The sequence below is a fragment of the Podarcis liolepis genome, assembly GCF_965112155.1.
Source record: "Podarcis liolepis genome assembly, chromosome: 14".
NCBI lineage: Eukaryota > Metazoa > Chordata > Lepidosauria > Squamata > Lacertidae > Podarcis > Podarcis liolepis.
Genome location: NC_139569.1, coordinates 27,397,555 through 27,420,943, shown reverse-complemented (window position 1 = coordinate 27,420,943; position 23,389 = coordinate 27,397,555). Strand labels below are relative to the sequence as shown.

At 48.6% G+C, this 23,389-nt stretch overlaps 1 protein-coding gene across 8 annotated transcripts in view; it reads right to left on the bottom strand.

The window, feature by feature from the left end:
• TLE3 (TLE family member 3, transcriptional corepressor) overlaps window positions 1-23,389 on the bottom strand; it is a 49,148-nt gene that overhangs the window by 10,039 nt on the left and 15,720 nt on the right. Inside the window, exons 5-13 of one of the 8 annotated variants that reach the window (XM_083475059.1) lie at window positions 18,617-18,679; window positions 17,023-17,127; window positions 8,534-8,735; window positions 7,382-7,398; window positions 4,866-4,985; window positions 4,503-4,553; window positions 3,780-3,932; window positions 2,263-2,395; window positions 713-912 (exon numbers count right to left, since the gene is read on the bottom strand). In XM_083475059.1, coding sequence (XP_083331185.1) covers window positions 713-912; window positions 2,263-2,395; window positions 3,780-3,932; window positions 4,503-4,553; window positions 4,866-4,985; window positions 7,382-7,398; window positions 8,534-8,735; window positions 17,023-17,127; window positions 18,617-18,679 — 1,044 coding nt within the window. Of the gene's footprint in view, window positions 1-712; window positions 913-2,262; window positions 2,396-3,779; window positions 3,933-4,502; window positions 4,554-4,865; window positions 4,986-7,381; window positions 7,399-8,533; window positions 8,739-17,022; window positions 17,128-18,616; window positions 18,680-23,389 lie in introns of all 8 variants that reach the window. The other 7 variants (XM_083475063.1, XM_083475058.1, XM_083475060.1 and 4 more) reach the window with 7 other exon arrangements.

Sequence of the window (23,389 nt, the reverse complement as noted above, 5' to 3'; positions counted from 1 at the left end):
ACAGGCTCCCACAGAAATCACCCAGCAAAGTGCTGCTGACTGGAGCGGAAATTCAGTTCTCACAAATTTGCGGTCAGTTGTTATTTTCATGGGAGGCGGAGAGATAGGGAAAGACCCCCCTCCAAGGCCAGGAAAATGAGCATCCATTTCTTAAGTCGGGGTGGGGGCTTTCCCCTTGTTCCACAGGCACTTCAGACCAACATAACATGGACTGAAAGGGAGAGAGAAAGCTGCCTGCCTTGTACTGAATCAGACCATTGGTCCATCTCACTCAGTACTGTCTGCACTGACTGGTAGTGGCTCCCCAGGGTCCCTACCTGGAGATGCCAGGAATCGAACCTGGAACCTTCTGCATGCAAGGCAGATGCTCTGACCACTGAGCTACAGGGGCCAGAAACGGAAGAACTAGCAAAAGATAAACTAGGAAGGTCCTGCTAGGCAACAGGCCCAGAGGGGCATCAGAAACTGCCTCAGACCACTGGCCGATCTAGGGCCACTTTCACACTCTACATTTAAAGCACTCAAATACCACTTTATATACAGTCATGCCTTTCCCCCAAAGAATTCTGGGAGCTGTAGTTTGTTAAGGGTGCTGAGAGTGATCTCCCTCACAAAGCTGCAGCTCTCAGAGTTCCCAGGATTGGCAGTTAACCCACCCCTCACCCACCGCCCCGCCCCCCATTGAAAAAGGAGCTAAAAAGGTTTTACGTACAGCTCCAAAGCTCACCATTGGTGACCGGCCATAGGCAGCGGCAGCAGCGGCGGCGGCAGCCGTCATCTGAGGCGGGATGTTGTGAAGGCTGGCGTAAGCCCCAGGGCTGGTGAGGGAGCCGTTCATCTCATGGTGCCCCATCATGGCAAAGGGGGTGGCATAGGAACCGGCGATGGAGATGGGTGTCCTCAGGGCAGATGCTGGAGAAGGAGAAAAAGGGAAAGCGGGGGGTGAGTGGATCAATTACTCGGGGGCAGAAACGCTGGCTTTGAAAGAGGATTGGACAAATTCATTGGGGAGAGTTGTCAGTGGCCAGTAGCCATAATAAATAACAACAACAGTAGTTATAGTTGTTGTTGTTGTTCTTTTATTTATATGCCACTCATCTGACTGGGTTACTCCAGCCACCCTGGGCGGCTCTCAAAATATTAAAAGCACACAAAAAATCAAACATAAAAAACTTCCCTGAACTGGGCTGCCTTCAGATAATCTTCTAAAAGTCAAATAATTATTCATCTGTTTGACATCTGATGGGAGGGCGTTCCACAGGGAGGGCGCCACTACCAAGAAGGCCCTCTGCCTGGTTCCCTGTAGGTTCACAGCTTGCTGTGAGGGAACTGCCCAAAGGTCCTTGGAGCTGGACCTTAGTTATCTGGGCTGGGCAATGGAAGTGGAGATGCTCCTTCAAGCCGTTTAGGGCTTTAAAGCCTATGCTCTGCTTCCACAGCTGGACGCAGCAATGCTTCTGAGTACCAGTTGCTGGTACTCTTGTGCTCTGGTCCTGCTTGGGGGCTTCTCTCTGGGGTCTCTGGTTGGCCACTTTGGGAACAGGATACTGAACTAGATGGGCCACTGGCCTGATCTAGAAGGTGTGGCTCATTTATATCTCTCCCCTTTCCAAGGTTATGTACATACTTCTCCTCTCCCCTCTTTTATCCTCACAACAGCCCTGTGAGGGAGGAGAGGCTGAGAGGCAGCAACTGGCCCTTGGTCACCCAATTACATTCATGGCTGGGGGGTGATTTGAACCTCGATGCGTTAGGTCCTCGCTCAACAGTCTAACAACTACCCCACACTGGCTGGTGATTTGAACCCTGGTCTCCTAGATCAGAGCTTTCCAAAGTTTTCATGTTGGTGACACACTTTTTAGACATGCGTCTTTTCATGACACGGTAGTTCAGTTTTACTAACAAACCAGAGGTTGAACTAACCCCTTTCCAGCCCCTGGAGGAGTGTGGGGAGTGTTTGTGCGACGCAGCTGACACACTCATGTGGTGACACACAGTTTAGAAAGCTCTGTCCTAGTCCTACATTCTAACCACTGGCCTATGCATTCTCTTCTGTGACAGGCTGCTCAGATTCGTAGAGGGAGGGGTGGAAAGGTGGGTCAGACAAGCAGGAAGCTGGGAATTCCCTGTCCATTCCACGCAAATGCTAAAACCTAAGCCCTCTCTAGGCCAGTCTTTTAGCACCAAACATTGCTTTGCCTTGGCAGAAGTGGCGAACACCTGAACCACACGCACAACAACCCTGCGAGGGGAGCCACATACCTAAGGGATCCATTCCAGATGGCTTGCCTGGCATCGGCCGAAGGCCCGGGGTGGTGCTTGTTCCAGGCGTTGGGGCATCGTTCCTTGGAGTAGGGGTGTTGGACTTCAGCCCTGGGGTGGAAGATTTGTCGTTCTGGTGCAAAACAAGATTGGGGAAGATGGGTTGGCGTCAGCAAGATCGATTCCACAAGTGCTTGTGGGGTCTCTTAGCAAACAAACAATTTGGGAGGAGGTTTTGGCTCAATGGGAGTGCAGAAGGTCCCAGATTCAACACCCAGCAGCATCTGGGTAGGGCCAGGTGAGACCCCTCCCTGAAAAGCTGGAGGGCTGCTGCCCGTCAGTGCAGACAGTACTGAATGAGCTGGACGAATTGTTTGACTCAATGGTCTACCCTCAGGAACCCAATTCTGAGATCTGCCTCCATTTGACATTTTGGCAAGTTTGGCTTTCTGCTTTCTTCCTACGAAGGATCCTGAGACAAAGCCAGTCTTCTGCTTTTGCTGAGATTCCCGAAATGAAGAAGGCTCTCGGAGCAGAGCCACCAAATCTGAAACCTCAAATAGCTAAAATCTATGATCAACCCCCTCCTCGGTTTACTCAAAGATGGAGTTTTGAATTCTTCTAGTCAAATGTGGACTCTCCTATATTTCTTCTTAGCAAGCGTGGAAAATGTTGAACATTCGTTCTGGCTCTTGCTTCAATGCAGCTCTTCTCAAATGCCAAAGAGTTACCAAACATTACACATCAAAGCATGTTCCGATCAGTAAAGCAACTCCCTTGGATCCTTCGGGTGGGGGTTCTGTGCCCAGCACCCCCCAACTATTGCCCCAAGGCAAGCATGTTCTTTGCTTCTCCAACACCAGACGGGGAACAAAGGCCTAGACTGTTGACTTTAAACTGGCTCAAAACGAAACTGCTTTCTGGACCAATGATCTGCACAGCAAAAATGGTCCCATCCACAGCAATTATTACCAGGCCCTCTTCTATGTGATCAGGTCTATTGGATCGCTCCTGATCTCCACAGTCCGATTCATGCATTTATAGGCTACCTTTTCTTCCAAGGAGCTCAAGGTGGCAAACGTGTTTCTCCCCTGCCTCCCTCATTTAATCCCCTGAACAACCCTGTGAGGTGGGCTAGGCTGAGAATCAGGGCATGGCCCAAGGTCACCCAGTGAGCTGAATGCCTGAGTGGGGTTTTGAACCCTGGTCTCTCCCAGTTCCTAGTTTCATAGAATTGTAGGAATGAAAGGGAGGCTCATCTAGTCCTGCAATGCAGGAATCTCAACACGCGGTCCCCCATCCAATTTGAAACCATGCCAGACCCTGCTTAGCTTTGCAAATGTGCTAGCAGTTATATTGCTGCACCACTAGGTTAAAGACTCTAATCACCACGCCAATGCTGCCTTTCTCTACATTCACTCGTAAGCCGGACTTCCACTCCTCCAGGGAGAACCAGCCCCACCTTCAGCAAGCATTCCCAAGAGGGCAGAGGCATCTTCGGCGAGGCCTTCACTTACATGGCCCAGGTCTTTAGTCTTGGAGGAAGGGGTGCTGCTGGATGAGGCCACCGAGGCAGGGCTGTTGGGGGCATCCTTCTTCAAGCCACGGGCTTTGTCGATCCCGTTCTCCGGAGGCGAGTGGGCAGGGCTCACCCGAGGCGTAGCAGGATCCTGGGGAGCAGGGAACACAAGGAGGCTGTTAGCAGCAGGGGCACCACGGAGTCCCTTTGTCAAAGTAGGATGGAGGGGATTGCAAAACACCCTAACATAACACATTTACTTGGTATACTAAAACCTATTTACGTGTGTGTGTGTGTGTGTGTGTGTGTGAGAGAGAGAGAGAGAGAGAGAGAGAGAGAGAGACTTGCAAACTTATGAGACTTTACAGACTTATTCTGAGGCACATAACAGCATAAAACAAATTGCTGCTGCTCTCACAGAAAAGCTCACTCTCTACAGTTGATTACAGACCTAACCGGTGGGGGGGGGGGGGAATTGCCTACTGTGGTGACATCCTAGGGTTCTATACTGCATTCACTCTTTCTAGAGCATTTTGGATGCAGCACCCCCACAGTAAAGCCACTGGACGCCCACAGCTTCTGCATCAAGAGAAAAATCTCTTTATTCTTTTTCTACAGATTATGCACTTAAAAGAAGCCTGGCCAATCTGCTCCATCTCTATATAAGGTTAAAGTGGACTTCTTGTTTGAGACTGAAAGGGAGAGGGACCCTATGTCGTACCTCATTGGAGACATCCACCACCAAGTCATCACTCTTGTCACCGTCGCTGTCCTGAAACAAGAAGCAGTGACTCAGTTGAAAGACAGAAAACGCCTCCTCCTTAAAGCCTGCAAGGGCTGCCTAGGACGACACCCCCTCTGCCTACTGCAAAGTAGTGGATGAGTCATTATTAGTCCTGCGGCTACACTGCCCCTTGGCAAGATGACAGGTTTGCGCTTGGGGGAAAAATATGGTGTGATTGTCACAGTTTGAGGTTTGTCCCGTTATCATATGTGTTCTGCTGTCGTGAACTGCCCTGAGATCCATGGTCCTTCGCCAACACCAGGTCAGATGGAGAGCACCACAGGGGCCTTCAAGACTTACATATCGGCTCATGCTGTCCTTCTCCTCCGCTTTCCGCTTCTTGGAATCGATGCTGTAGTCGGTGGGATTCCTGTGCTTCTCGCTGGCTCTCAAACTCTCTGATGGGGAGATGGAGTTATTCTAGAACAGAAGGAGAAAAAGAAGAGAGGGTTGTGCTACCTGCTTGCCTCTTAGTGCACCCCCTTGTTATTCTCTCCCCCCCCACACACACACACCTTGAGGTGGTACCACCCATTTTGGGAACCACTGGCCCAAGCCCTCCCAAGTCCATCCTCCAAGGCAGAAGACCACAACAGCACACAGCCAACTTGTGTGCACGTTTCAGACACATGCCTTAGAAACTGCACCACTCTTAAAAGTGAGAAGAGAGTTTGTTTCAATTTGTGGTCCCTCGTCCCCTTTCCAGATCGAAGACTTCCTAGTGCAGGATTCCCCAGCCCAGCAGCACCTCCAGGTGTTCTGGACTATGAAACCCATCATCCCCAGTCACAGCATTGATGCCAAGGGCTGATGGGAGTTGTAGTTCCAAACACCTGAAGGGTGCTGGTTTGGCGAAGGACATCCTGTCTCGCAGCCAAATAAATGTGCTTTTTAAAGGTTTTGCAAGCATGTGATGGCTTTATATGTTTGTATTGCTCTGAACTGCTTTGATGTACATTTTTATGCAAATATTTTTATTAATTAATAATTGGGGATGGGGATGGGGAAGCTCAGGCTTAAACTTTACTGCCACTGCATGTCGCACACAGAACGCAATTCTGAAAACAGCTGCTGGCCTCTTGGCATCTCCTGCCTCTGTAGCCAAAATTACAGGCATTTTGTTTCTCCACAGAACTCAACCCTCATCCCCCCCCCCCGCAAAAGCCTTTTGCTAAAGATAAAGTGACTCTAAGCCAGCCCCCATCCTCCCTTTCTTTCTCCTCTGAATGGGAGAAGCCCAGCAGTTCATGTTTCCCTCCTCGCATCCCCAATAAGCTGCTTTGGGGATCAACCAGTCGCCTTTTCTTCTCAGCCAGTCATGCTGAAAAGGCTCATGGTTCCCGAGGAAGAATCGCATTAGGGCCTCTGGAGGCACTGAGGCAGGCAGGCCGCCAATAAACTCCCCTCCTCAGAATACATCTATCTCGATATTTTTGCTGCTGCAGCAACCCAATTAGGGAATGTGAACAAAGCAACCTGGAGATGGATCTATGAGTGTCAAGGCCCTGCCCCCCCTCACCTTAATTTGGCAAAAATGCTGCATCCCCCCAGAAACTCCCCCACCAGCCCCTTCATGAGAGCTTTCGGGGGAGGGGCTGCTGAGGACTATCTCCCCATGCCCACCAAGATGGCTCTGCCCTGTCATGGCGCCTGACACTCTGAGGGGCCATTGGCGTCCCTCAGATGGGCAGGAAATCAATAAAAAGGGGGGAACTTTGCGCCTCAGGGGCATATCCCCTCCTCCAGTTAGAGCTGAGAGGTGGAGAATAGCTGAGGCAGAGTCTACAAAGACCCCTCCCCTCAGCCTTCCTCATTTTCAAAGGATGATGATAATGAGGGTTTGGGCCACTTTGTTCCTGCTCTCCTCACAGCCTCTCTTTCAACACAGAAAGAGTAAGCAGAGCCCTCATAACTGTAGCTGGAAGCTGAGCCCCACCAAGGACCATTAATGTCCAGATGGATGGCGACGAGGGAGCAGGGCGGGGGGGGGCGCCGTCCTCGAGAAGCTTAGTTAACTGCCTGACCTTCCACGTCCCTGCCTCACACAACGTAATCACCCAAGTCCTTCCCAAAAGATTAGATGACCCAAGATAATGGAACAGCTACCAGGAATGAAATTGCTTCCTAATTGCTGAGTGGGCTTCTCGCTTCACTCTCCCCCCCCCAATCCCCCAGGTCATCAGCTCAGACTGAACCGCTCTTGTTGGCAACGGTTGAGACAATCTCAACAACAGCCAAATGGTTAGAAAAAAAGAGTAGAGAAGTCACTCTAATTCAGTGGTTTCCCCTCCAGGGAATCCCACCACTATGGGCAACCTTTGCCAAACTGGTGCCCTCCAAGTATTTTGGACCACAGCTCCCTCCAGTAGGGATCTCAGATGCTGGGGGTGATAGAAGCTGGGTCCATAACACCTAGAGGAAACCAAGTTGGCAAAAGCGGGTGCCAACCAGGCTGAATCCAATGATCTCAAGACCATCCAAGTGGCAGGGAAAGTCTAAGCAGAATGGAATCCAAGGAAAACAGTGGCAGAACCAAAGCTCAGGGGTAGAGCAGCTGCCTTGCATGCAGAAGGTGTGAAGTTCAATGTTCAACGGTGTCTCCGGATAAGGCTGAAAATGTCCCCTGCCTGAATCCCAGGACAGCCCGGCACAGATATTCCTGACTCTGGAATGGAGAAACGTTTTTCTGGGGAGTTGAAGTTTCTAAAACGTGACTTTTGATGGAAGGAGAGCCCGAGCCCAAGGAATGGCAAAACTCATCAAGCGTTCAATACAAAGATGGTGTGATGTCCAGAGGGGAAGGAAAGGGGACTTACTGCGCTGGCGTCCCGATCTTCCAGGAATGAAGGCCGAGTTGGCACGGAGGTCGGAGGCAGCCGAGTTGAAAGGGAGCACGAAAAGAAGTGGGTGGGGAAGGCAGGGGGAAAAGAGAGAAAGTCTTAAAATAGAACATCAACCCAACTGTTCCTTTGCACGTAGCGATCTCTGGTCTGGCTTGATAAAAAACCCCGCTGGCCTTTTCATCTTTGTTCTCTGGAAGGAATCTTGGCCCAGACGGCAGCAACCCCCTCGCTCCTTTTATTTTATTTTTTGGCAAACAATTACTGGGCCAAACAAGCAGCACCACATAAGGGGGGAAAATGGAACAGACATACAAAGAGGGAAAAGGGCAACTAAAAAATAAATAACTGCAAAATGGTTTGTTGACACGTTTCTTTCCAAATCTGGAGGAAGAAACCCATTTCCTTCCCATGTTGGTCCTTAGACAGAGAGATTTCTCCGGCAACTAACTAGGCGGCTGTTTTCTGTCAAGGGAAGAAGGCTGGAAAAGCTCTTTTGCTGGTGGAAGAGATCCACAGATCCTTTGGGGGGGGGTAGGAATTTCACTAGTCTGGGAATGGATTGAGACATGGGTGGAGAACTTCAGTCACAGTGGCCCTCAGTGTATTTCTATCTGGCCCCTGGTCATGCATTTCCTAGGCCCTGTCCTGTCCCCTCCCTCAAGCGCATTTTCCTGCCTCAAGAGGATGGAGCTGTGGGCATGTAGAAACATCTGCCTTTTGTTTGGTTGGGCCAAGGGCACAAAAAGAGCCCCACCCATTACTCTGCCCTCTCTTGCCGCTGCCTGCCTGCGAGAAGATGCTGCCCCTGAACTGATAAAGAGTCCCTCCCCCTGGATTAATGCAAAAACATTTTGGGGAAACCTACATTAATGCCACCCCCCTGCGTTTCCCAGACTGCATATGCCCACACAATACATTTAAAGCACAGGGCTCCCCCTAAAGAATTCTCTGGGGGAAAGGGTGCTGGGAACCGTAGCTCTGTAAGGGTTAAACTACAGTTCCCAGGATTCTTTTGGGGGGGAAGCCATGTGCTTTGAATGGATGGTGCATACTTCCTGAATGGAAATTACATCCACAACCCACTTTAGAAGCAGGGGTTCAGAGGCCCGCCTGCCCTTTCCTCACCTCGGTGGTCCAGGTCGTGGTGGTTCTTCTCATCTTTCACTGTCAGGTGGGCTTGGCTCCCCAGCGCCCCGAGAGCCAGGAGCCCCGAGCTGCTCCCTGTGACCGGTGGGATCCCAGGTGGCGGCAGGCCCGAGGGGTGGGGCGGGAGCTGCACAGGGGGGCCGTGGGCCGCATGGGAGAGGTGCTGGGCCTGGAGCTGCTGCTGCTGCAATAAAGCCAATGGTAAGAAGCGTTGCGACGAGACCTGGCGCATCACTCTCACAAAAACCAAATCAAATCCAGATGGTCAAATTACATTGACAAAAAGGAAGGAAGTAAAACTTGAGCTTGAAAGGAAGGTGGCTGCAAGGCTGGGAAAAGGTTAGTACTTCAAGCCTTCATGCAGGAAAAAAATAAATACAAAGTTGTAAAAAGTTGCTTATGTACTTTTGGGCATCACACCCATAATTCTAGATACAACTGAGTTTACATTGTGTGTGTTTTTTAAAGGCGAAACAGTATAAAGGTTATGCACTTTGATACGTGCTAAGGATAAGCATTTATTGCCTTGAGTTTTACTGACAGTACTTAAAAGCTCTGCAATCTGGAATTCTGAGATTTGAATGGCAAACCTGGGCCAGGTTTATTTTTGGCTTTAGGCCTGGGGAATCAAACCTAAAATGAAACATTAAGCAAGTGAAAGTGCAGGCTGCAGAGGGGTGGGGGAGGAGAGAGAAAGACAGAGAGAGAGAGACTTTCAACAAGAACTGCAAACCAATCAAAAGAAGAAGAAAATGAAGGCAAGATTAGGAACATAAGAGGAGACTGCCGGATCACTTAAGTGGCTCATCCAGTCCAGTTTTCCCTTCTCATGGTGGCCGACCAAACGCCTGTGGGAAACCCTCAAGCAGACCCCTCTCCCCTCCTGTGGCTTCCAGCAACTGGTATTCAGAAGCACAGCATAGCCACTGGTTTTTGTTTTGTTGCCAGCAACCTTGAAAGGATTTAGCATCCTGAAAGGCAGGGTGATGGTGGTGGTGGTGGTGGTGGTGGTGGTAATAACATGGTATGCAAACTTTCCCAATCCTAGCCAAGGCCAAAACAGCACCGATAGCATTTGCCTTCCTGCCAGAGCATTGGAAAACCTGAAGCTTGCGTCTGTCCTTAGTTAATGACCCCCTCCTTTCCTCTAGGAGAGTCTTTGTCAACTTGCTGCCTACCTCCAGGTGTTTTTCCACTGCCACTCCCATCAAACCCAGCCAGGCACTGGGGGAACAGGCCATGCTCAATGCCAGGTAATTAAGCACACTCACTTGGGGCTCAAAATCAGGGTGGCAAAAAAGGGGAGCACTTTGCAGTGTTTCAGTGTGTGTTAGCAGGAGTGTGGGGGTGGGAAACTACTTCCATTTTTTAAAATGAAGGGGTGATAGCTCCCCTGCCATTAGTTGCACATAACAGTGTGGTCTTGTGTGGCATTATTTATCAGTATGCATTTAATATTAATTTACTTATGGACAGATTAATTGGGGGGTTGGGTTTCTTAACTGTAGTACTATTAAACTTACTCTCTCTCTCTTTTAGGAATCCAATCTTACTTATTTCACAAAAATTATACAGCACTAGATTGCAAAAAAATAAAACCCTCAAAGTGGTTTGCAAAAAAAGATAAACAGTGTTATCAATAAAAGGAATCAACAACCATAATTTAAGATATCCAAAAGGTTAAAATAACAACAAACTAAAAACAGATTAAAACTTGCATCAACTTTCTCAACATCTGGGTAGGCTTGCCTTTTAAAAAATTGGTTTTAGGAGGTGCCCAAAACAGTACAGTGAAGGTGTTTGCCTGATATCAGTATCTTGTGTGTTTGGCAAACCTGCACAAGTTGGAACAAACAACACGAGCAAAAGTGTGATACGCGCACGTGCATTTTCACTGGGGCTTTTTAATCAGAGGTTGGCTGGCCATCTGCCAGGGATTCTTTAGGTGTGATTCCAGCACTGCAGGGGGTTGGACTAGATGGCCCTCGGGGGTCCCTTCCAACTCTTACGGTTTTTCAAAAATAGAAACAAACCAAGGAATAAGTGTGCAAGTGACCTCATGACGGCTGCCTGAAGCTAGGAACCTCTTGGTGTCCTGTCCCCTCTGCCTCCCAAGTTCATCTCAGCGGATTACACAAGATCACTTAACAGGGATCAGTTACCTCTATAGCACAACACAGGCTCACCGGCAGGGCAAAGGGGAGAGGGATGTGTGTTAAAGAGAATGTGCCAGATCCCTTTCATTTGCTATGGGTCAAGGTGGGGTTCCTCGGAGCAAGGAGGCTAAATGATGCAGGGCAAGTTGAAAGCCTGGAAATTCTCCCTCCCTCTCAGTTTTGCCCCCATCTGGGTGGAAGGCTGACTTGCAAGTTCGTAAAGCCAACTTGGGGTGGTGGGTGGGGAGCACTTATCTCAATACAAAAGGATGCCGTAAGTTCAGTGTGCAGGGAAGAATTTCTGTTAGGATATGAGAGGTTACGGCCACCATATAAGGATGTCTGGGCAGATGAATATCTTGGTATGTAGAGTGGTTTTAATTGGATTATGTACATCCTGCTTCATGGCTTTGTTAACCGATTTAATGGTTCACCACTTGCATTAAATTTAGTCAAGTCTTCTAATCATTTCCAGAGCTACAAAGTGAATCCAGGGCTCGGCTTCAGAGGCTTGAAGCAAGGCAGGGGTGGGGAGGGACAGAAAGTCAACCGCTTTGAGGTTTCTCTATAATCAAGTGGTGTATAAATTTTATGAAACACACAGCAAACAAACAAATAAATGATTGTGCCCTGGGTGCACAAGGCGACTGGGCGAGGCGGAGGAGTTGGAGAGCCAAACATGTGGTCATGTTGTGCATTACTCTGATGCTTCTGCCTTATTTGTTCTTTCTTCCAAAAAGGTGCAATGCTGGACGCAGAGCCTGCACTTTCCTTATAGCTCTGAGTGCAGTGCAGGGACTGGCAAGGAGACACAGCACCCGCCTCTATCGTTCTCCCTTGGCTTGTCCCTTCCAGAGACATGGAAGTTGGGGGATCCATCTTTCCTTGGGTGCTGCAAGAGACACATTCTCAGACTGATGCACCAGACAGGCCTCCATAGGAGATGTACTGCAAGCTAAGTGGCAGAACATGTGCCTGGCATGCAGAAGGCCCCAGGTTCAATCCCCGACGGCATCACCAAGGAGGACTGGGAGAGTCTCCCTGAGAGTCGTGGCCAGTCAGGGTGCAGACAACACTAAGCCAGATGGAGCAAGGACCTGACTTGTTACGTGGCAGCTCCCAGTGTCCTCAAGAGAGCACTGCTTCAGTCTGCAACAAGGGATAGGAGATAATCCAGGAAGTCTCTCTTGAGGCTCCAAAAAGGCTCAAGCCATTTCAAGTGTTATAGTTAAGAACCTAAAAAGAGCCTACAGGATCAGGCATATGGCCCATCTGATCAAGCATCTTCTTCTCACAGTGGCCAACCTGATGCCTGGAGGAAACCAGCAAGCAGGATTTGACCACAAGAGCCCTCTCCCCCAGTGGCGTAGCGTGGGTTGTCAGCACCCGGGGCAAGGCAAGTAATTTGCACCCCCTAACCCGTGGATTTGCGCCCCCTAACCCTAACCCCCAGATGTTGCGCCCGGTGCGGCCGGGCCCCCCTGCACCCCCCACGCTACGCCACTGCTCTCCCCTCCTGTGGTTTCCAGAAACTGGTATTCAGAAGCATTGCTTTCTCCAACTATGACAGCAGAGCAGAGCAATCATGGCTAGTAGGTCTGTCTGAATAAAAATGTCTTTAGCAGGCACCAAAAAAGAGTACAGTGAAAGCACCTGCCGGATATCAATAAACAGGGAATAAGCATAAATCACTCCATGTATGAGATAAGCCAACAAGTGCAAGGTCAGCCAAGACAATTGCTATGTTAATGGACCAAGCCTAACTATAGGTGATAAAGGCATGTCAGCTCATATGTCTTGTGCTGTGTGTCAAGGTCAGTCTTGAGAAGTGAGTTCGAGTCTGTACAATATCTACAATTGTTGCAGCAGCAGAAATACTTAATGTTCTGTATCTGCAAAGCCTACAAGCTATATCTATTTATCAACGTCCAGAACTGTGTTACTGAAGCCTTATCTTCTGCAGCAATAAACTATTTTGGACTTTAAGCTGCCTCTGTGGACAACTGCCACTATGTAAGATTCCCAACAGTTAAGGGCTTTATAATATTATAATAACACCCTGAACTTGGACGGTAGCAAATTGGCAACCAAGACAGATCTCTGAGCAGAAGTATAATATGCTGACAAGGCCCCCACTCCTGTCAGCCATACATATATTTGAAATTTTGCCTTCTCCTCTCTCTCTTATTCTCACCACCACCTCAATCTCCTGGGTAAGAGTCGTTTCTTGGTTGGTCCTCAGTAAATGTGAAAGCAAGCTACATTTCCGCCTAAGCCAAGCGCAACCTTGTCAGCCTTCTGAGTCAGAGAGAGAGATCCACAGGAGCACAATAATTCCTGCTTTGGAGAAATCTGTCAGGTGGGCCATTATCCGCTCTCAGAGCTGAGAGAGGCTTGCACTCCATCTCATCCAGGAAGCAATTACCTGCTGGAGGAGGGCAGGGGTGGGGTGGGGGGGGTTCAGAGGCCTCAACTGTTTACCTAAATGGAATTCCAATATCTGCCTCTGGCTGCGGTGACCTGCCTTGCAGCCTTTGAAAAGAGGAGCCCATTCAGGCACAGAGCAGTCTCCCCCACCCCGACCCCCATTTCACACTATTCCCCCACACCAAGCAGCAAAGCCCCCCCAAAACAGCATTCACGCCATCCATTTAAAGCACTATGATGTCCCTTCAAACACTCATGGCTTCCCCCAAATAATTATGGGAGATGTAGTTCATTAATGGTGCTGAGAGTTGTTAGGAGACCCCATTCCCTCCACAGAGCTACAATTCCCAGAGTTCCCTGGGAAGGAGGGATTAATTGTCAAAGAACAGTAGCCCTGTGAGAAGCATGGGTGTCTCCTAACAATACTCAGCACCCTTAATGAACTACAACTCCCAGGATTTGGGGGGGGGGGGAGGAAATGTTCCACAAACATGGGGATACCACTGAGAAGGGCCGTTCCATTCTTTCATCACCACCCTTCGGGTATCTCAAGTGTGGCACCCTGAGAAGGGTCTCAAATTAAGACGTTGAGATCCGGGAAAGCTCATGCAGTCAAAGATCTATAAAAGCAGAGCTATTTTTCTAGAAAAAGAGGTGCTGGAACTCACTACAAATGCCTCCCTTGTTCGTTTATAATGGTAATGGTGCCCACCTGAGAGGTGCCCGTTCTGGCAAGTTCCGGCTGAAAAAACAACAATGTGGCTAAGGTATGAGGGTACTGGGCCCTCTTAAGACTTCATAGGTGTAAGAACAATCTGGAGGCCAGTACACTCAGGACATAACTGGCAACGTATGTTTGGACTTTCTGGCCACCGTCGAGAATCTGGCTGCCAACAAGCACAAGCAGCTGTTTCCAAACAGTCTTCAAGGGCAGCCCAGCGTTTAACACTTTGCAGTAATCTAACCTAGACCTGACAGGCCTCTCCGTATGGAGAGGTCTCAATGTATTTGGAGACTAGGGCAGTTGCGCCAACTGCAAAGCACCCGGAGGGGTAGCGAAGTGGGCCCCACCCACCACGAACGAACAAGGCCCATTCAAAGTGTTTCCATATGTCATCACATTCCTTTGTCTGCAATGAATGGGGAAAGCTTTGATCTGCACATTAAAGTTCCTCCGTTCCAAAATACAGCCCCCCCCCCCACCAAAGGAGTCCTTTGCAGAGCAAAACAGTCTTGTCACTGTTGCAAGCAGTCTATTTCCATGAGCCATTATAACCATGAAGGAAGAAGAGAGACACACACAGAGAGAAAATATGCCTAGGAAACAAGGAATTTGTTAAGGGGCAGAGGGATTTTTTGGGGGGTGAATCTGGTGTCATAGCAAGGCTGCTTTTTGACCCAAGGGTTCATCTACCTTCATTTTTTACAAGCAAACATGAGAGAAAACAAACATGTAGAATTCCAAATATTACCATTCACAATCAGAAGTACTACAGCAGAAAAACAAACAGGAAAGAGTTCCAGGTCGTGTCATGTTAGCAACATCAACAGGAACAAGAAGTTAAGTACCGTATTTTTCGCTCTATAACACGCACCCGACCATAACACACACATAGTTTTTAGAGGAGGAAAATCTGTAGGCATGTCACCCGTAGGCATTCCCTCCATAACACGCATAGACATTTCCCCTTACTTTTTAGGAGGAAAAAAGTGAGTGTTGTGGTGCAAAAAATACGGTAACTAAAACATCCATTATTGAGGGAGGGACTCAGGTGAAGAAAGGCAAGGCCCTGGCTTCCCTGTGACATAAACCCAAGGGGATTCTTCTTGCCCTGACTCTGCATCATTGGCAGCCAACACGGGACTCTATTTTGAACCACAACTCTCAGCAGATGGGGATGATGGGAGCTGCAGCCCAGCAACACCTGGAGGGACAAAGTGTTAGCCACACCTGTGCTGCCTCAATGCATTTGGCAGGCTGTTTACCAAAGAACCAGGAATCAGCAGGTGTTTTGAGTCAGCAAATAAAACCCAGTTAGATAGAGCCTGTAAGATCTGCAGCACCTCCTGGAGCAAGGCAAGGCAACGGAAACACCAAACTGCCCCAGTTCAACATCACACATTGCACTACAACGGCGAAACAGAGACAGAACAGACCTCAGCGAAGCCAGGAGAAGGGCTAGCAATTGATGACCATTTTTTAAATATGTGCGTGTGTGTAACACAAAGAAGAATGAACTCCAAGATTCTTCAGGAACGTTTTGAAGCAAAGCTTCCCATATTGCATCCTGCAGGATCTGCTGAGGAGCAAATAAAAAGGTAAAGGGACCCCTGACCATTAGGTCCAGTCGTGACTGACTCTAGGGCTGTGGCATTCATCTCGCTTTATTGGCCGGGGGAGCAAATACTCTGGGCTTAATTTCATAGTCTAGTTCTAGATTTGCCAGGCATGCAAGGAAGGTCATCTTGCAAATAATGTATACTTTTAAAAAAACAAAATTCACAGAGGGATTTAAGTAATGAAATAATGCATTAAATATATATATATTAGTGAATGCTTTTCACATTCCATTAAATGCCCACAGTTACTCCCTGAGGGACAGGTCCCTGTTGGCACCATTTTGCATTAAGCCAGCCAGCCCATCTACGTCTCAGCAGGTTTTCCCAACTGGGCCATGTTAAATTTGGCTGTAATTCCTGTACTGCAGTGGGTTATGGGGGGGGGGCGGTGTCAATTTTTGGCCTCGCTTTCCCCATCCCTTGTGGGACAAGGCAGTGTGCAGCCAACAGATTCCATGTCAAAGCACTCTAGAGACCCAAGTGGTATGAAAAGTTGGGCCGCCCTGGTGTAGATGGTGTTGAGCTACATTGGCCTTATACACTGTACAAGGCACCTGCCTCTTACAATTTATCTGCACATTGGAGGTGAAGTAGCAGTCATTTTGGGGCAGTCATTGCCTCAGATTGACGCCATGGGAGAGCGTTGCTGGAGGCCCAGCTCTATTGGGCATCTTCTGCCCTTGAACTGCACCAGCAGGTCATTCTAGGAACAAGTGTTCAGAAATTGGAGATTTCATTTTCCTCTTTCCTCCCTGTCCCCTTTCCCTTGAATGCCGTGTCTTTTTTGGATTGTAAGTCTGTGCAGGCAGGGGCTGCCTTGTTTGGGTCAATTGTATGTATGCCCCTCTGGGAGCCTTTTTGGCTGAAGAGCAGGATATGGATGCTCTGAAAGCAGTGGTTCTCAAAGGGGGCAGTATTGCCCTCCCGGGGGCAGTGGGATTGCTTGGGGGGCACTAGGAGGCAAGGGGGCGGCAGAACAACTATTGGACTTTGAAAAGCTGGCATCACTGGATCATGTTCATCAATTTCGTTGAATTAATTCAACTAAATAGTTTTAACTGGCTTTTGAATCAATGCACAATTGTCACTGTTTTAACCCGATTGCGTTATTGTCTTCCTTAGTGGGCTGTGCAAACTGCTATTCTGAATAATGCTTTTTATAGGGCAGGGGATGAGTTTATGGAACCGATGGTGGCCCAAAAAACGTTTTGGGAAATAAATAAAGTACAGGATCATTCTTCAGGCTGCTCAAGAGCCCAGCAGCCAACAAACTGGGGGGGGGGACATTATAATTAAAACCATGTGTAGGCAAGAAACAAGACAGAAGCTCTTTCTGCCCCGGCTGCTGGGAGAAATTTAAACCAGGCATTTGGTCTCCAGCCCTCTGGAGACACAGCAGCAACATGGGCCTAGCAGAGAGGCTGCTTTTAGCTCAGGGCAGCGGCAGTGTTGTTTGCAAACGCAGCCCTTCTCTGAAGCCACGGCAGGGAGGCCAGGGCTGTCTCTGTTTACGGTAAATGATAGGAATAAAGGGGTAATACACACGGTGAGAGGCAGATTGGGAACTCCACGTACCCCGATGATGGCGTTCAGCTCCGTCATCGTGACCTGCTTGGCACGCTCAACAGCCTGAGCCACTTGCTGTTGGTGCTGCGGGGACAGAGAGAGAGAAAGTATTGAGGCATCCTGCATCCAAGGAAAATGCCGACAATCGAAAGGTACACCGGTTTGGCTTTAAAGTGGTACCTCTACTTATGAACACGATCCGTTTCAGTGTGCCATTTGCACCCCGAAAAGTCTGTAAGTAGAGTGCCGCTACTGTGCGTGCACGAAGTGCACAGATTGCCCGTGGCGAACCCGGAAGTAAACACTTCCCGGTTTGCCACATACGTAACCTGAAAAGCCGCAACGTGAAGCAAACATAACATGAGGTATGACTGTATTTCATTTATAGCTCAGCTTTGCCTCCAAGGAGCTCAAGGTGGTGTACACGGGTCTCCCTTGTCTTATTTAACCCCCACAACAACCCTGCAAGGTAGATTAGGCTCGGAGAGGCTGGGACTGCCCCCCCCCCGGTCACATCCAATGAGCTTCATGGCAGAGTGCAAGGGGTGGAGATTTACCCTGGACCCTCCCAGCTCCTAGTCTGACACTCCCCACCAAGGGAATTCTGGGAACTACCAAGTCTGTGGGGCACCCCAGAGAATTCTGATAGCAAATTATCAGCATCGCCCCAACGCCACGCTGCTAAGAACCCCCTGTGCAAGGAAGGCATGGCGATTAAAGCCAGATTTGCGGAGTGGATGTGTCCCGAAGGACTCACAAAAAACAGAGGGGAAGCGATGTACTCAAGAGATCAGAAGCTGCTTCTTAAGAACTTGGTCGTACATCAGTATTTCCTGTCTTCTGGTACGTTTCTCTAAGGAAAGGGGGCTGGGAAGTCTTTTCAGGCTGAAGGCCACATTCCCTCTTAGAAAACTCTGAGGGTTATATGCCAAACACCCTCCCAGCCATTAGATTTTTCGGGGGTTAGAAAAAAGCATTTCAGCGTTTCAAGCCTAATTAGGGTTAGGGCAAGAGGCTGCGATTGCCCTCCAAAAGTCACACTCAGTGAGCTTCATGGCCGAGTGGGAAGTCTGAATCCTCGTCTCCCCATGTTCTAGTCCTCATGTAATCCCTACAACAACCCCAAGAGGTAGGTTAGGCTGAGAGAGGCAGTGATTGATCCAAAGTCACCCAGTGAGTTTCATGGCCAATTGGGGGATTTGAACCCTGCTCTCTCCCAGATCTTAGGCCGACACTCTAACAGCCACAACACACTGGCTGCTAACACTGCTTTGTGGACAAGTCTCAGAGACGCAAGTCCATCCTCTGGGTAACTTGCAGGAAGCATTTATTGGCTAAGAAAGAAGAGCTCAGGATGGTATTGAAGCAAAATGGTGGGTCAACAATTATCCCACACTTGACCAAATTAAGTGGTGATTCTTCTGCATATCCATCGACCCATCACTGCATCAGTCCAGCCCTCCTGTCTGCAACCAGGTCTTTAAAATGAGAAGAGCATTTGGTCTCAGCCCTGCAGGGCTCCTCCGCAGGTTTGGCTTACTTCTCCCCCAGCAAAACCCCTTGGCATCCTTACCTCTTGCGACAGAAAAGGCATGATCTGGGCTAGAATGGTGTTCAGCCTTTTAGCGATCTCCGTCTAGAAAGAAGATAGGAAAGAGAGAGTCAATTTACTGTCATTCACACACCATATTACAGGTGTGTGTGTGGCGTGTGGTTGTTGTTTTTTGGGGGGGTAAGGGGAGGAGTCATGATCCAGGGTTTAGAAGCAGCTGCAACGAAAGCTTTGCAACCCCCAGAACAGCATGCCCACATCCTTATCTGAGATTCCTGCATTGCAGGGGGTTGGACTAGATGACCCTTGGGAGTCACTTCCAACTCGACATTTAAATGAACCTATAATTAGTCAAGTTTCCAGTAACCCAAGGCCGAATGAAAAAGAGGTCTTTGGCTCAGCTGCTGTGCAGCAACTACAGATTCCATATGCATGTTTGTAACAGCAGCACTATGACTACATTTAAAGCATACATTTAAAGCACTATGATACTATTTTAAATCGTCAAGGCTTCCCCTAGAGAATGCTGGGAGCTGTAGTTTTTTAAGGGTGCCCCCTATTCCCCTCCCAAAGCTACAATTCCCAGAGTTCCCTGTGAAGGACTGATTGTTAAATCACTCAGGGAACTGTAGTCCTGGGAGGAGAACAGGAATCTCCTAACACCCATCAGCATACTTAACTACAGTTCCCATGATTCTTTGGGGAGAGCCAAAATTGGTATCACAGTGCTTTATGTTCCAGGCCTATTGCAGTATCCTGCAATACTGTAGTTGGGTGGGGCAGGGTGAACAGGGCACAAGCACACATCAAGTTTCTAATCCTCATGAACCCATAGGTGAGCTTGGAAGTACACAGAGAGCATCTGGCGAAACTTCAGGACTCGGACATCCTTCACTGCTATCAACAGCAAATACATGCAAAATATACAAGAGCACTTCTTTATTTCAGGAGGTATTCAAGGATACGTAGTGCCGGCACCTCTTTTTTTGTTGTTAAAAAGTATGGCACTTCCTATAACCACTTCATGGTGAGTAAAGTAAAGGTAAAGGGACCCCCTGACCATTAGGTCTAGTTGTGACCGACTTTGGGGTCACGGTGCTCATCTCGCTTTATTGGCCGAGGGAGCTGGCGTACAGCTTCCGGGTCATGTGGCCAGCAGGGCTAAGCCGCTTCTGGCGAACCAGAGCAGCACACGGAAATGCCGTTTACCTTCCCGCCGGAGCAGTACCTATTTATCTACTTGCACTTTGACGTGCTTTTGAACTGTTAGGTTGGCAGGAGCAGGGACCGAGCAATGGGAGCTCACCCCGTTGCAGGGATTTGAACTGCCGACCTTCCGATCGGCAAGTCCTAGGCTCTGTGGTTTAACCCACAGCGCCACCCACGTCCCTTCATGGTGAGTACCGGTACCAATTTTTCGGGGGGGGGGAGCAGGAAGCATTGTACAAGCATGTTCATTTCATCCAGGATGTAAAACCCAGGTTTTCCTAGCACAGAGGAAGCCTCTGTATAAGGAAGGGTTAATAAAAGACAAGCACTCCTGGACCAGGGCAGCTGTTAAAACAGTTCTGGGTTCCAAGGCAAACAAAATCTGATCACTGGCCAAGGAATCCACAAACAAGGCTAACAATGGAGGCTGGTCAAAAGCACACATTGGAATGGGATCAAATGATCCAAAATTCCTTTTCATAAGTCAGAGCAGCTTGTTATCAATAAAGCATTTAATTTTTAAAAATGATTTAACAACTCAAGACACATCTCCTGAAAGCCAAAAGGTCCTCTGTTCTTACAAGCTGCTGATTTTCCAGTGAAGGCTATCCAAACAATATCTCTTCTCCTCTGGACAGGAAAAGCTACAGCGAGCATGATGCTTATAGCAGAAACTATTTCTCTTCTAATGGGCTTTGAAAACTGTAGAGGAAGCTTCTGATTCCTGCATTCTACTATTCTTCCCCTTTCACAGAACATCAGCTGCAGGAAACATTTATATGCAAAGTTTTAATGCTAGTTAGTTAATAATTGCTGCTCCCAGGATCAAAGGAGGGGGCACTATTTCCCCCCTCCCCCATAATATTTATATATCACTTGATTGTAGAAAACCTAAGTGGTTTACAAAAAGAATAAAACAACAATCTTGTTACTAAGAACAACACACACACACACACCCCAAATTTACAAACAAGCAATTAACTAAAAACACATCAGCATTGTGCATAAAAAAGAATGTTTTTAGCAGGTGCTGAAAATAGTACAGGAAAGAAGCCCCCCCCCATGTCAAGAGGCAGTGAGTTCCAAAGTGTACGGTGCTGCCTACACTTCCAAATGTGGAATGGGTGTTATGCAACACCTGTAACAGCGCCAGTTCTGCTGACTGAGGAGGTTGAGAGAGCATATATGGAGTAAGGGAGATTAGGCGGCCTGTTGGCAGGAGAATAATCCTCTCTCTTCCAGTGTCATGGCAGCAAAGGGTTAACCAACAATGGAGTGAACAGCAGATAAACAGGAGCATTCCATCGAAATTTGATCTGCCATCTCCTCCTGCCCCCAATTAAAAAGTTCAGCTAGGAAGCAGCTCTGCATCTGCAATTTCCGGAAACCCCTTTTCAAAAGCTTTTCTATTCTTTATTTCTTTGTCTGGGATGGGGGGGGGCTGAAATTTAAAGAGCTACGACCATACTGCTTTTAAAAGAGCATCCTGGAACAGATATCAGAACCAAATAGTAACCAACCAGCCTTTCCCCACTCCCCACCCCAAGAACAGGCAATCAAAAGGGAACAGCATCCTGGTTTGCCCAGAAAGAGAACCTTTTGCCCCAGTGGCACAAACCCCCATGCGCACACCCCTCACCCCAAAGAGAGGCTCACGGGCAAAAGAAACAGGGGCTGCTCACTCCAGAAACCACTGCCAGCAAGACACTCTGAAGACAGCCTCTGCCAACCTGGTGCCTTCTAGATGTTTTCGACTAAAAGGTAAAAGTTAAAGGACCCCATGACAGTTAAGTCTAGTCAAAGGCGACTATGGGGTTGTGGCGCTCATCTCGCTTTCAGGCCGAAGGAGCCGGCGTTTGCCCACAGACAGCTTTCTGGGTCATGTGGCCAGCATGACTAAACTGCTTCTGGCACATGGAGGATTGTGATGAGTGCCAGAGCGCATGGAAATGCCGTTTACCTTCCCACCGCAGTGGTACCTATTTATCTACTTGCACTTTGACATGCTTTCAAACTGCTAGTTTGGCAGGAGCTGGGACAGAGCAACGGGAGCTCACCCCGTCATGGGGATTCGAACTGCCGACCTTCCAACAGGCAATCCCAAGAGGCTCAGTGGTTTAGACCACAGCGCCACCCACGCTATCAATGCCTCTTAGCCACAATGGCTATGTTCTCCCTCCACCCTTGGAGGTATTCTGGGAATCGCAAGTGGAGAGAATTGCTATTGCACTCAGGTCCTGTTTTGGGACTTTCATTTGGGGCATCTTGTTGGCCACTGAGAACAGGATGCTGGACTAGATGGGTGTGCTGGTCTGATCCAGTTGGTTCTTACATTCCTATGGACAACAGCGCTAGGACTGATGAGAGCTGAAGTCCAAAATGTCTGGAGGGCACCAGGTTGGCAAAGGCAGCCTTAAATACACGGTGGTTTTATTGTGGTGGAGGATTCCACAGGTTAGAGGACATCCAGCCAATCAGGGCTGGAGAAAATTCTAGGAGGATTAAGACAAGACTTGCTATATCCTCTCAGCAGCCTTAGAGTCACAGAATTGTAGAATTGGAAGGGACCCTGAACGCAGCAACCACACCTTGACCGCTACTCTGGCTGGAAATTCCTCATGCTAAATTTTGACACCAAATGTATTCCCTTCGCTCTGCTCCTCCCTTCAAGTCCCTCAAGGCAGCCCACAAGGATACGGAAGCCGTTTAAAATCAACAAGCAGGCCACGAAAACTCACAAAATTAAAAGTTATCATTAGAGGCAGCCTAAAAACTAAACACTGAGGTACTCTGGGGTCCCAGACAGGACGCAGATGGCCCTTTTGTCACAAAGCCTGAGTTGTAAATATTTCTGCCGTTGGCAAGGATTTCAGAAGCAAACTTTTGTTAGGTGTGTGTGTGTGTGTGTGTGTGTGTGTGTGTGTGGCAAGGGGGGTGAGTGGAAACCTCCAAGTTTTGCGTTCCAAAACATGGCCTCACATCAAAGCTACACCTTCCCGTTTAACATCCAATTCAATAGTCCGTTTAAAAATATTTGTTCACTTTAGTTAAGTTTGACAAATGAAAAATTTAAAACTCACTTGTCCCTGGTTAAGGCTGAATGAAGGCCTGCCAGGAGAGAGGCGGGGGTCTTGGAAAATGCACCTTCCTCATAAATTCACCCCATTCATCACAGCATCTCAGCCCCCCTCGCCCCTCCCCACCAACCAACCTTAATTCATCACCCTCCCGTTTCCACAGCAACCCTAACCCCTCATTCCCCACTAGGACATTATGCAAATAGCTCCTTTGCCTGACCGCAGCTCTCTGCAAAAATCACAATGCCTGTGCCAAGGCAGGTCGCATTCTGCTGAGTGCAGGAGCCGCCAATCACGTTGGCTCCACAAATTAACACTGGATAAAAGCCACACTTGGGAGAGGAACGGGCAGCTGCGGGCGCAGGCAGAGACACTGTCAAGTGAGTGATGGTGAACAAAGGCAACTTCAGCCCACTTAGGAAAAACAGATTCCATCAAGTGCAGTGAGTCCAGGAGCCAGGACCAGAATTCTTACCATATGCACAGAATGCTTACAAATGCAATTTTT